This window comes from Acipenser ruthenus, chromosome 2 (assembly GCF_902713425.1).
Source record: "Acipenser ruthenus chromosome 2, fAciRut3.2 maternal haplotype, whole genome shotgun sequence".
NCBI classification, from domain to species: domain Eukaryota; kingdom Metazoa; phylum Chordata; class Actinopteri; order Acipenseriformes; family Acipenseridae; genus Acipenser; species Acipenser ruthenus.
Window position 1 is genome coordinate 37,413,090 of NC_081190.1, and position 13,167 is coordinate 37,426,256.

Here is a 13,167-nt window from a genome sequence, read left to right on the forward strand (position 1 = left end):
ACAGGCAGGATTTTTCGATCTAGCTAGCTTTATTTTTAGTTTTAAAGAAGCTTTTTTGTATGGTACGAGGTACTGTATGAGAAATCGATTTTAGACAGTACTATTTATTAACAGAATTATAATGTTACTGTGGCAGTATACTATTGTATGGAATTGGAAAAAGGTCCCCATCTATGTCTTGTATCAAGAAAAAAAACAGCATTCAGTTTGTCACAATCCATAATCCAGGGAAATCTTACATTGACATGTCAGCATTTAACAGCAAAGAGTTCAAATGTAACCGTACATTCACTCATATTGAACATCTGCGTAATGCGAAAATTGGATTGTTTTGACATCCAAACAGTCATTTGCAGCATATTGCTGTCAGGCAGGGAGCCAGAATAACACTGGGAAATCTCTGTGAATTGGTAAATTGCAGCAGTGATGTCAACAACCCTCTGTATGCAAGTGCTTTGGGATGTTGTTCCTGTGGGAATACAGTATGTGGCTGGTTTTGGATCAAGGGCTACAGTGACATTTAAGATACACTGAGCACTGTGAATTCCTCTTGAATGTGTATATTGAAAAAGCATTATAATCATGCACCTTACGATTTGGTTAAAGCTACTTAGTCAGTACTATGTGGGTTATTTACTGTTCTATTATACCAATGTTCTGCAGATTTCACTGTAGCATTGTCTGCATCTCTAGTGTGTACTGCTTCAGAAGCCAGGTTACTTCTTCTTAATTGCACAGGTGATACTATAGATTTGGAAGTGATATTGTTTTAGTCTTGAATCCAGAGCCATAAAACGTTGTGGTCTCCTCCTGGCAACGTTAGATTGTAATTCATGTAATGTAACTTTTCTTTGAGTGCACTTATCTTTTTTTTTTTTTTTTTTTTATTAAACCAGGAGTACACACTCTTGTAACAACAATTAAAAAGTTTCATTCGAAAGGCTTTTTATCCATCCCCATGACATTGTATCTTGCTTGGATAGATCCATGCCTCTCCAAACCGTACTGTATTTTTAAATTGACAGATTGTGTTTTTGTACAGTCTTCCAGGTACGCAGTTACTTAATTTACATTGTGCTGTTACGCGTTTATAAATTCCCTCCTATGACTCAAATTAGGGTTAACCTTCAATGTCAAATGAAATATGAACTTCTAGGTTTAGCAATGCAACTGCATGTGCCAGCCAGGGTCTGACTCGAACCAGGCGACTGCTTGCTTTGTATCGAGAGACCATAGAAATTGGTTTGCCAAGAGACTGTTGTCATTAATATTAATTGTCAATTCCATTCACTGTGTAAGTCTTGTGTGCAGTTTCTAAAGAAACATGCTATCACAAACATGTATTTTTATAAACATTACACCTGGTACTACACAAGAAAAAGAAAGTTATCTGTTTGCTTGCCTTCTGTTACACTTGCACTTCCTGGGCAGTTTCACATCAAGAGTGTCTTTGGGCTTAAGCATTTTACTGGCGGCAAATCATGCCAGTTATTAGAGTAAGCAGCTAGTTGTTTAATAACAGTAAATGTGGCACTGAAGGGGTGGGGACAGTCAGATCATTCAATAACCCAGTGTAGTTCCATATGTAATGTTTCAAAATAAAACAACATGTTTGCTAAAGCATAGACTTCTTAAAATTATACATTTTAGACTTCTGTAGTGCAGAAACGTCATGGAATTATTTTGTTAGCTACAGTCACTAGGTATATCTTTCTGTTTTTGTTCTTGTTACTGATGCAGTCTCCTTTTTGGTTTTATTTCTGTTTTGCAGTGACCCCTACGTGAAACTGTCCTTATATGTAGCAGATGAAAACCGAGAACTTGCCTTAATCCAGACAAAAAAGATAAAAAAGGTAAGAACAAAAAACCTACATTTGTGTTGTGTGAGTACGGTCCTTTCAGATAATCACTTTTCTTGTCAATACCTGCATGGAGGAATTATTATTTCCAAATCACCCAACAGTACGTCATTATTATTATTTATTTCTTAGCAGACGCCCTTATCCATTTCAACCCTTTAACTAACCATGTTATAAAACCATGTCATATAACCATGTCAGTTATCCATTTCTTGAATGATGGTGAATAATTTAACAATAATGAGTGTGTTGTTTCAACCAGTTTTGAAAGCAGGAAGTACAAGGTAGGGTTAAAGGTCACACGGTGTGACCTTGGAATTATTACTATACAATAGAGGTGGATTCCTGCCAGTCTGTATTCCCAAATAGTTCGAACTGTCATCATGCCCTTATTACATGTCCAAAAGAGATTCTTTAGAGCTGTGTCATTGTCACCCAGCATTTATTTACGAATCCTGACTTGGACTAGTGCCACTCAGGTTATGCCTTCTCAACTGTAGGTGCAGATGTTGCTGCACTACCCCAGTATCTCTTCCAACTTTGTGAATGCATCTTTATGTCTAAATCCCTCTTTACAATTATACTTTACTGGCATAAAGCTGCAGGTTATCTGTGTTTTCATCATGGCTTTTCCAGGAAAGTAGTACTTCAGTACAGTTATTCCCAGGAGTCAGAACTTGTGTTACCTTAAATGACTTATACACACTTCTAACATACCTCACATAGTGCTATTTTATGTCATGAACTGCTTTCATGTCTATTCTAGTTTACATACAGGATTTTTTTTATTTTTATTTTTTTAAATCAAGCATATTGTTTTTGGCTAAACACCTTTACTGACGGTTCATCCACTTTCTTGTGCAATCTCTACAGTATATCTACCCGTCTACTTGACTTACAGTAAGGGTTGAGTGAATGTTTAATAACTTAGCATTTACAGTGTTTGTAGCTGTAGCTTTTACTAACGCCTTCATTCCTGTACTGTGCTTTTGAGGCTTAACTGCATTAATCGCATCTTAGGGACATCTAAAAGTTCCGATGTACATTTCCAAGTCCAGTGACATTTCTGATAAAGCATCAGCATCATTCTCCCTGTCCGCACAGCTTATTCTGACAGCCTGTCATGTCCTGTGGCAGTTATATATTCATGTACTTCGGGGGAATATTGACTCTTGGACAGAATATGTAATACAGTAGATGGTTCAAATCTGTTTTTCTTTAGTGTTTAGGAACAGATAAAAGGTTTTCCTGTAAAAATAATTTTATAGGTCGCACTGGTGTAAAAGTTGCTCCCCCCTTTTTGAGACTTCAATTTTAGGAAAACACCTTTTTGTGTTTAAAATACTTTTTTTTACAATTTTTTTTTCCAACATTCTCAACACCGATATATAAAGAAAGATACACAGGTATAGTTTCGATATAACCCTTGTTTGCAATATTTTATTCCATTAATAATTTTACAGTGTTGTTTTTAATTTTTAGTTAAACTGCTAGAAACTATTCGTTTTTCCGAAGTTAAAAAGTAATAATTAACAGAGAGTAAAATCAAGTTATACATTGCACATCACATCTGTATTAAACTACCGTTATTTTATTTTATCTTATCAAGTACCCAAACAAGTTCAAGAACATATCATCTTTGCTTTACTGAACATTTCTTTCCAAAACCATACGTAGACAATAGTTCCCGCTGCATTGGCTTTTACAAATGAATTGTATTAATTCAAATTTAAAAGCAAAGTATTAAACAGTGCTGCTTCATTAATTAAAATGCAAAAAAACAATAAATTAAACAGTGCTCCATTTAATAACCAGTAAACCAAACATTTTAGTGTTGCATATGGTGCAGTAAAATTGCATTCTATTTCCAGCGATGTCCTTGATTTATTTGTATATGGATAGTGACATCAATGTACAATCTTTGACAGAAGCATCCTTGCTAAGCCTGTTTCATCTCGGTACTTTGAGAAGTCTGGGCTACCTTCCCTCAATTCATAGTCATATTCTATTTCTTAACCAGGAGTACACAGGAGGTTTAGTCACACACACAGTATCTGTGAGGGTTTCCCTTATGTGTTGCTGGTGTTTCATTATGTACTGTTAACACCTTTTTTCTATGAAAGTAAATCTGTCTTTAGTATACTTTTGCTTTTATTAACCATCTCTTGGCCTTTTTCCAAATCAGCCATGTTCATTGGCTTTGCGTTAACAAATACATTTTTGGAGGTTTTCGTCCTCCATCCGATCTCCTGTTCTCTTTAAGTAACACTCATACTCTTCTGAAGCACCTTTTATATCTTGAAAAGATAATTTCCGTTATATCTGTATACTTTCCCTTGTTAAATTGTGCTTAAAATGCCCCTTTATATATATATATATATATATATATATATATATATATATATATATATATATATATATATATATACACACATTTATATATATATATAATATACGAGATCATCACTGAATCTAAACAACACGCAGATGACAGAATTCCTCTGGTTCATCACCCTACCAACAAAGAAATACAGAAAATCGTGCAAAGAAACTTTAAATGTTTACAGCAAGACAGTCTACAGTGCTTATTTTCAAGAATCCCCCACTGATATCCGATAGAAGATACAAGAATCTAAGAGAATATGTAGGTCACAGTGAGAATCATCCTTCTGGAGAACCTCCATGCAATAGACCACAATGTACTGCCTGTAAATACATTAACACCCAAGCAGTCATCATTCAACATCCATTAACCTTTTACATGCCCCTCTAAAAAAATAGTATACTGCATTATATGTAGGAATGCAACTGTACATTTTTATACAGCAAATACCATACAGACACACAGACATTTTTTTCATTTTTAATTTTTGTACACTGCATCCTCCTTTCAAACATATATATGTACAGCACTGCTTTTTCCATACAGCTGAAGAAGGACTGATGGTATGAAATGTCCTGATTATAACAGATTTTTTGTATCAATTATTCAGTTTTATGTACCTACATTACTTTTTTCTTATACCGTGTGTGTGTGTGTCTATATATATATATATATATATGTATATATATATATATATACTCATTGTAATGGTTTTGAATATTACCGGAGTAGTGCACAGTTTATACAGTACAATACCGTTTTCTTGTTCTTGTTTTTTTTTATCACAAGTTTTGCTGATTTTAAAATCAACAGGAATCAACACCTTTTGTACAGTACAGCATTTCTTTTTAACTTCTAAAGTGCAGTATAAAATGGAATTAGTGCTGACTAATGTTCTACTGTTGGCTTGTGAATAGCATTGCATTTTACTTTGGGGAGCTGAGTTGGAACCCATCCCAGATTAAAGTTATGTAAAAATCATTTGGGTTGAACAGCTTTTAAATGTCCTCTGTAAAAGTAAACCTAGGATGCCATATCTATGGTACTTTATACAGTACATACTGTATAGTATCCTACAGGGGGCTGGTGTACAGTACTGTATAAGGAAGTCTTTACACTTTCACCTTTTTAGTTGTGCAAACGTCTTTATCAAAGTTCTTTGGAACATAATGCAGTACTGTAATGTAGCAGTACAGGGGTGTGTGAAGGGTAGTCTCGGCACCACTGAGCACTTGCCACTGATTCACGTGATTCTCTGTTGCTCAGAAACAAGATAAATAGATCTGTGCCGATTACCTTTTTTTCCTCCAAAGTCATTCTTATTCATTTGAAACCACACCCCAACACTGCTGCACAACAGTACAGACACACAAACATGGATGGCTAAAATGTGAAAGTCACATTTTTGTTAACAAAAACACTAATTTCATCTCTAGTGTCTTTTTCTTTTTACATGAATGTAAAATGAACATTTTTCTTTCATTTTATTGCAGTCTCTGAATCCAAAGTGGAATGAAGAATTCTATTTTCGAGTGAGTACTCATGATTTCATGCCACAGATATGAGTGTTGATTCGGGCAGCCTGCTAAATGCTTCTGTTTTTAAAATAGCTACTTGTGTGCAACTAATCATATAATCTAAAATTACATCATTTATTTTGGAGATTTCTGAGATAGTTAGGGCAGTAGATAAGAAACAATCAAAGCAAATACAAATCCTTGTACTTCAAATTGTTATTAGAATACATTGTAATTCATAAGCTACAATATATATATATATATATATATATATATATATATATATATATATATATATAAACTAATAATATATATATATATATATATATATATATATATATATATATATATATATATATATATATATATATATATAAACTAATAATATATAATATCTGCTATATTACTAAACAGCTTAATATGACTTTCAAGCCCCTTAATGAAACATATGAGTTGTTTTTTTCTGGTTTGATTTGTTCAGTGTGTTTTCTGAATAACATTTTTCTAATGATAATTTGGATGAACAATATTTGTTAATCCTTCTGGCCCATTGTGTTAATCAATAAAGTAAATCTATTATTTTTTTATGATACAGAGAACAATACTTGTTTGACGAGCGCATTGTGTTAAATAAATATGAGTAGCTCAATCTGCAAGGTTTTCATTGCTTAGTAAATAATGTGCTTTGCTGTGTCATGAACTTCAACCAGAAGCACTTCTCAAGCCCCCTGTGGTGTTTATGAAACTTGTTGGAGTGCTGACCAGTATTCAAAAATGCACTCATGATCTTTATTAATGTACAGTATTCCTGTTTTTTTGTCTCGAGAGTCTTTTGGTTATGCACTTTTTTTCACGTACAATGTAGGATATGCATGTTTTAATGCAACACTATAGATAAACAGCTGCATCCTGGTAACCTGTGCTATATGACCCATGGTCGGATAGCAGCTGGCCCATTGCAGTGAGCTTGAACTACAACACTTGAAGTGATTAGGTAGTGATTAGATTTTGTTCAATAAAAAGGTGGTCCAACCAAATAAATGCAAGTGTTAATAAGAGTTGATTTTAAAACCTTGGTTAGCACACCTTAAATAACAACCTGCCATAGATCACTTTGTTTAAGAGGCCAAATGTGAATTTCAAAGACAAACCAAATTTTGTGGATATTCCAGACCTTTCGTACACCTCAAACTGTTGAATATAATATATCATTTGTTCGTGGCCAGCTTTTAGGTTACAAAAGTAAGCTTAAGCAAGTCTCCTCAGGGACACCTATAATTACATGCATTTTAACTAATATTTTCAACAAAAAATATCAGTTAGATTTTGTCAGTTTGTATTACATGTACACGCAGCGTCAGTTTCTTCAAACATCATAGGAGTTGGAATCTCTGGAAGCAACAACAACAGATCAGAATTTAAATGTAAAAAAAAAAAAAAGAAAAACTTGGAAGTATTAGAAAACTGAACCTGTTTCCTCCTGGAAAAGTATAAAAGGAAAGAACAAATCTTGAAGTCCTATTCAAAATACACCGAGCCATTTAAAAAAAACATGTTAAACAATGTTTTATCTTAATGGGAATAGAGATTTTGTGGCAAATAAGTATTCTGTTTCTCGGGGCATTTACAGTACTGGCACCGGACCGGCCTCATTATGGTCAGTTTGTCTTTGTTCACAAAGCATTGCTGCATGATTAAAGACGTATCCCCATTAAAACATACTTTAATAATAATAATAATAATAATAATAATAATAATAATAATAATAATAATAATAATATTTTTTCAGGGATAAAAATATGATTGGAATTATATACAAACTGGCAGCCATGATGCAGCTGTTCAGTCTTTACTGTATTATTGCGTCTTGCATGTCCGTTGGGGTAATTTAAATTTTGTGCAAGATACCATGTTTCTACTTCTTAGCTTCAGCCGTTTTTTTTCTTCATGTTCTGTTCAAATATAATTGTGATAATTGTGAAACATATATGATGTTTGCTGATTTCTTTATTTGTCCACAAGGGTCAGGAGCCCTGTTGAAATAATTTAGGAAGTTAAGGTTTGGCTCTCTGTGAAATACAGTTTTGTTTATTTTCACTCTAGTTAAATGTGCTCCTAAATTGCCTTTCCCATTCATTGATTTGCATGCTCTGAAGGTACTGTACATTAAATGTACTTCGTCTCGTTAAGTCTCAACTGTCAAAACCCTGGGCTGAGAAGTTAGATCTCAAACATGGGGTGGCAGGCTTTAACTAAACATGCACTTCAAAGTGAGTTGAGTTGAAACACAAGCCAAGTCTTAAAAAAACTGATCAAGCACACCATCCTCTGAATAAAAAAAACAGAACAAGTTGAAGCTGAAATTACTTGGCAGAGAGCTTAGTCCAACTGGCTCCAACTCTCCAACCCTTTCTCAATGTGTATTAATTGAGGCAGACCCAAGTTTGAAAATTATTTTTATCTGTGTGAAATGGGAAAGTCAATATTAAAAAAAAAAATAACACATGGCCCGTATGAAGGGCTTCAAGAAAAATGTACAAGGCATCTATTTCTTTGTAGTCGGTGAGCAGTCTAGTGTTGTATTATTATAGAGGCAATATCTTTACACAGCAGTGATATGCTGTACTATTTCAAATTGAAGAGACCAATAGGACAAGCCTTTAGTAAAAGAAAAGTATTTTAGATGGTACTGAAGTACAGTGATATATGACATACAAGTGCACATAGGCTTACAAGGTTATAATACTATAGTTTTAAGAATGTAACATAGCAAATTCTAAACATTACATTATTATAATTAAAAAACAAAAAAAGATGGTAATCTTTTCCCTTTATCTTTTTCCTTTTTCTTTATCTTGGAGTGTATTATTTTTTTCTATAGCGAAAGAGCTCTGTTTTGCTTCTAGCAGAGGCTTTCTAAAGGAATAACGGAAGGGTTATGGGCTAGCACCATGGCAACTCATGTCACATTGAATAGAACTTTCCTCTTCTGGTCTTCCAGCTGATGGCCATTAGAGCAGAAATGAGCTTCTGGGTTAGGTAGAGGGTGATGGAGTGACCAAGACTACCACTCTTCCAGAAGAGACAAAGGAACGCCTTGCTTGACCCACCCAAAAACAAAAACCATAAAAAACCCATGTTCTCTGGAAAAGCAGTCCCACGTTACATTGATGTGCACATTGTGTGTTATTCTGTAGAAACTTAAAAGTACATCTTCTGTTTTGCTTCCTAGCAATATACATGTTAACCATTTACAGCTGCAGGTACTGTAGTTGTAACCTACAGTGACAATGGTTTTCAGAATATAACACGTGGGTACTCAACAAAGTTAACTTTCTGGGAAAAAGAGTGCGTAGAGCTGGAGGTTAACTATATTTATAGTTTATTACCTTTAGTTATGATTACCTACTGTATGGCCGTAATTAACTTTTCATTCTTGTCTAATGTGTTTGATTTGCTGCTGTAATATCTTTGCTAAAGCATTCATTTAACGACTTCACACAGAGATTGTGCATAGATGATATAATACCATTATCCATTACCTTAAAGCACCATTGTGTGGTTTGCAGATATCTAAAGTAATTCATGAGGAGTAAGAATTGAATTTAGCCAAGGCCAGTGGCTGGAAAGGGTGGAAAAGGCTTGTATCTTTGCAGTAACATTTTTCTCAATCTTTTGCAGGTAAACCCACAAAACCATAGGCTTCTATTTGAAGTGTTTGATGAGAACAGATTGGTGAGTATTTACTTATAAAAGTGAACTTAAAACTATATATGGAGTTGGCTCTGGGTTTTTAATCACTGTATCAAGATCACAGGCAATGTCCTCAAGTAACGTGAAGTACAAACAGGAGGGTTATACAAGAACTGCCAAAAGTATTATTTAATGAATTACAAGGATATTATGTTTTACTGAGAACATTACGTACAGTAATTTTCTGAAGGAAAAACACGTCAGTAGTATTTGGTAATGTTTTTTGCTCAATCTTTGCTTTTCTTTCACTAAAAATAAAGCAAACAATTGATAGTGATTTAATAGGGAGTAATGGGCATGGGTTTTAGCAATGTTTTATTTATTTATTAGTAATTGCATTTTAATAACAAAACTGTTTTAGCAGTTTATTATGCGCTAGTTAACAATACTGTACATATATTAAGCAAGTTACCCACGAAGAAAACTTTTTCACAAATGTTGGACACTGCTAAAACCAAAGCCAAGTTGTGTGAATAATTCAGAGCTGGTCTTTAAGGCATGTTTAAATTTCTGTCCTCTTCTTAAAATTCTACTAATGATATTCAAAATCAGTAATTTAAGTGAATATATAATTTTATGTTTAAAGAATGGAGTTTATTCATTACTACCCTGTCACATATATTTAAACTCATGTGTATTTATTATGATATTTTTATTTCTGAACTGCAATTCTTTTTTATTAAACAGTAAAATGTATAGTGGAAGGTTAAACACTGTAAAATATAATAATTGTATTGTATCGTGGGAAAAAGCAAACTTGAGTGGTGTTGTAACTAAGCAACGATGTGTTTGTTTTAACAATGTTGTCCAAGTTAATGAGAGAATTTCATTATTATAAAAGCAGAATGGGTTAAACTGGTCCACATGCAATTTTATTATAGAAACAATTCTTATCTCTCCCACCCACCTTAGACTGGAATGTCTCTAGATAGCCTTTGTACAGTAATGGCCTTCAGAACACAACAGTACTCACTTCAAGTTGTGACTGGAGAAAAAAGCATCAGATGTGTCATCAATGAATAAGATGGGGTCACCATGGATAAACTCCTTTTAGTCAATTCATTACAGGGAAATGCTCTTGCAATGCTTCTATTGTACCTTCTAAATTCTTATTAAACATGCCTCTTTTTTAAAATTAAATTTATGAATGAGACGGAGAACCAGGCAAAATAAATATAACAGACTATAACACTGCCCAAAAGACAAACACAGTGGCATCTGTTTTTATAATCTAAACCAATGTTATGAAAACAATATCTCTAAAAGTGTTATTAGTCTGTATTAATAACTGCCAAAGTTTTTGATAGTTAAAATGTCTCAATATAGTTCATGTATTACATTTAAGTTTAGATTCAATCACATTTTGTTTTATCATTGTTACTTTTAACCAAACATATATATTAAAGGAAATACTGAAGTGATGTTAATTAACACATATAGCAAAGAAATTCCACAGTTGCTAAATCATCTGGAAAATCCAGTTTAAATGAATATACTTACTCAGAAGTACACAAGCCATCTTCACCTATACATTACTACTTAGGACAGGTGCACATTCTTGTCTAATAAATATAGCCAACATTACAAAACAACATATTCAAGTGCAGCACTTGCATTACTCAGTGTGCTGTTCTTTGTTTTGATTTCTCACATAACTCTGAGCTTTTCTTGTATTTTAAACAATCCTAATTAAATGAAGTAACTGCATTGTTTCGTTATTATTTCTTTCTGACACACCATACGATGTTAGCTTGTCATCACCTCGCTCCATTTTATTTTGCAAGGAAAATCTAACACAGTATGCTAACTGGCTAGCTCAGCTGCTAATTTAGCTAAAACAAAATTATCCTAGTTTGTGGTCTTTGGATGTCCATACTGATGAACGCCTTGGTACATGACCACAAACATGCCACTTATAGAATGTAAGTGTTTCCAACACGTTATTTAAAAACAAAAAAATACTCTGCAACCCTTCCATTTGTAAAATGATTGGTGTCTAACCAGCTGCTAATAACATCAGTTCTCACTGTATAATTACAGATTGTGTTATTGGTCAGAAACAATCTGTGCAACTTGCTGCAGAAGCCTGGTGTAAACCATACAAACAGCTTGTGTGTGTGTTCCTGGATTCGTCCTTGAATTTGTGCAGTCGATAAGCAACACCAAAACAGCTTATTCTATATCCCCTTCTGAGAAATGTAAAATACAGACCAATACGTTTCTACATTTGAGGTTTAACACAGTGCCATATTCACAAAGCTTTAAACAATGAGTTATTTAAATAATAATCATAATTTTAAAATGGTTTTAGAATCATATATTGCAAAGTCAATCTTCAGAGTATACATTTTGGCTTGTCATCAGTGTAACACAGTTTCCTCGTGGGCAGAGCTAATTTCAATTTGTATTAGTATTGCATGTGAAATGTGAATATAGTTATTTAATTAGCATTGTTGTGTTCAGTTTTACTTGGAATAATAATGCAGGTCAGGAACAGAGATATGAAATCGCATTTGAGTTATGTACTTCACATTTTTAATTAGGTTTGGAAGCAAAATGAATAACAGCTTGTCTTATGTTTGCCTTGATATCTGAATAGAATAAGTGCTGTACAGTATAACCCCTGAATGTAGATTAAATACTGAGTTTTAGACTTTGGTGTTGAGCCATTCTAAAATATATTTTTATGTATGAAAAACAATGCTGTCCCATGAAAGCTGGGTGAGCCCAGTTTAGATTATTTTGGAAGGACATATTCACTGTTTGTAAGTCATGGCAGTTCTATTTCTCTGTAAAATACGTTTTAGAAAATTCCCAAGATTGTGTGTCTTGTACTCCAGGAAACAAACAAGTACAAAATGTAACCCAAGATACAATGCCTTTGGCTTCACATTTTTAACATGGGTCTGTCAAGAAATGTGCTTGTGAAAATTACATTTGAAGACTGTTTATAAGTCCCTGTGGCAAAGTGGTTTGCAGTGCGCAGGTGTAGAGGTGATGCAGTGCTCAAGACAGTGACAAATAACAAAGTTCTGGTGAAATGGTGATTTATTTATAATCCAAAGTCTGATGACAACAGTAAAGAAATGGTGGGCTGGCAGTACACAGCGATGTGCATTGCACAATTAAATAAACAACGGGTTGCAGTCCCAAAATAAGAGACACAGTTAAATACACACACAAAACACAGACACGGTCCCAAGTCCCAAGTGAGTGCTGTAGTGCTTGTGGTGAAATTCAATTTGAATCCGTGAACAATGGTGCAGTGTTGTCCGGGTTTGTGCTGGCCTTAAGCGACAGCTCCAGATCGTGTTCGCCGTCTAATAAATAACAAGCAGTACAATTAGACGATACAAACAAACAAAGCACTCATGGTTATTTTACACTCATCCTTCAGCGGTTCTCTTAACCATAAACAAAGGAACAGATCACCTAGCCACGTGCCCTATTTGTACCTTCAGTCACGCCCCCTTGGTTAGTGTGCAGCTGTTTCTCCTCCAATTCGCGGTTACCACATCGCTTTCCCACTGGGGTGATGACTTAATGTACCGCAGCTGTACTCCCTTTCTACCTGGGATTGAATTGTCAGGCCATCCAGTACAGGGCACTCTGTTCCCTTTATACAACACCCTCAAAGGTCGGGAGAGAGATTTAT

At 34.2% G+C, this 13,167-nt stretch overlaps 1 protein-coding gene across 5 annotated transcripts in view; it reads left to right on the forward strand.

Annotated features, from left to right (window-relative positions):
• LOC117408684 (E3 ubiquitin-protein ligase NEDD4-like) overlaps positions 1–13,167 on the forward strand; it is a 150,670-nt gene that overhangs the window by 51,226 nt on the left and 86,277 nt on the right. For all 5 annotated transcript variants that reach the window (XM_058995485.1, XM_058995493.1, XM_058995509.1 and 2 more), the window contains exons 3-5: positions 1,772–1,853; positions 5,736–5,774; positions 9,441–9,494. In XM_058995485.1, the coding sequence (XP_058851468.1) occupies positions 1,772–1,853; positions 5,736–5,774; positions 9,441–9,494 (175 nt within the window). The remainder of the gene's footprint in view (positions 1–1,771; positions 1,854–5,735; positions 5,775–9,440; positions 9,495–13,167) is intronic.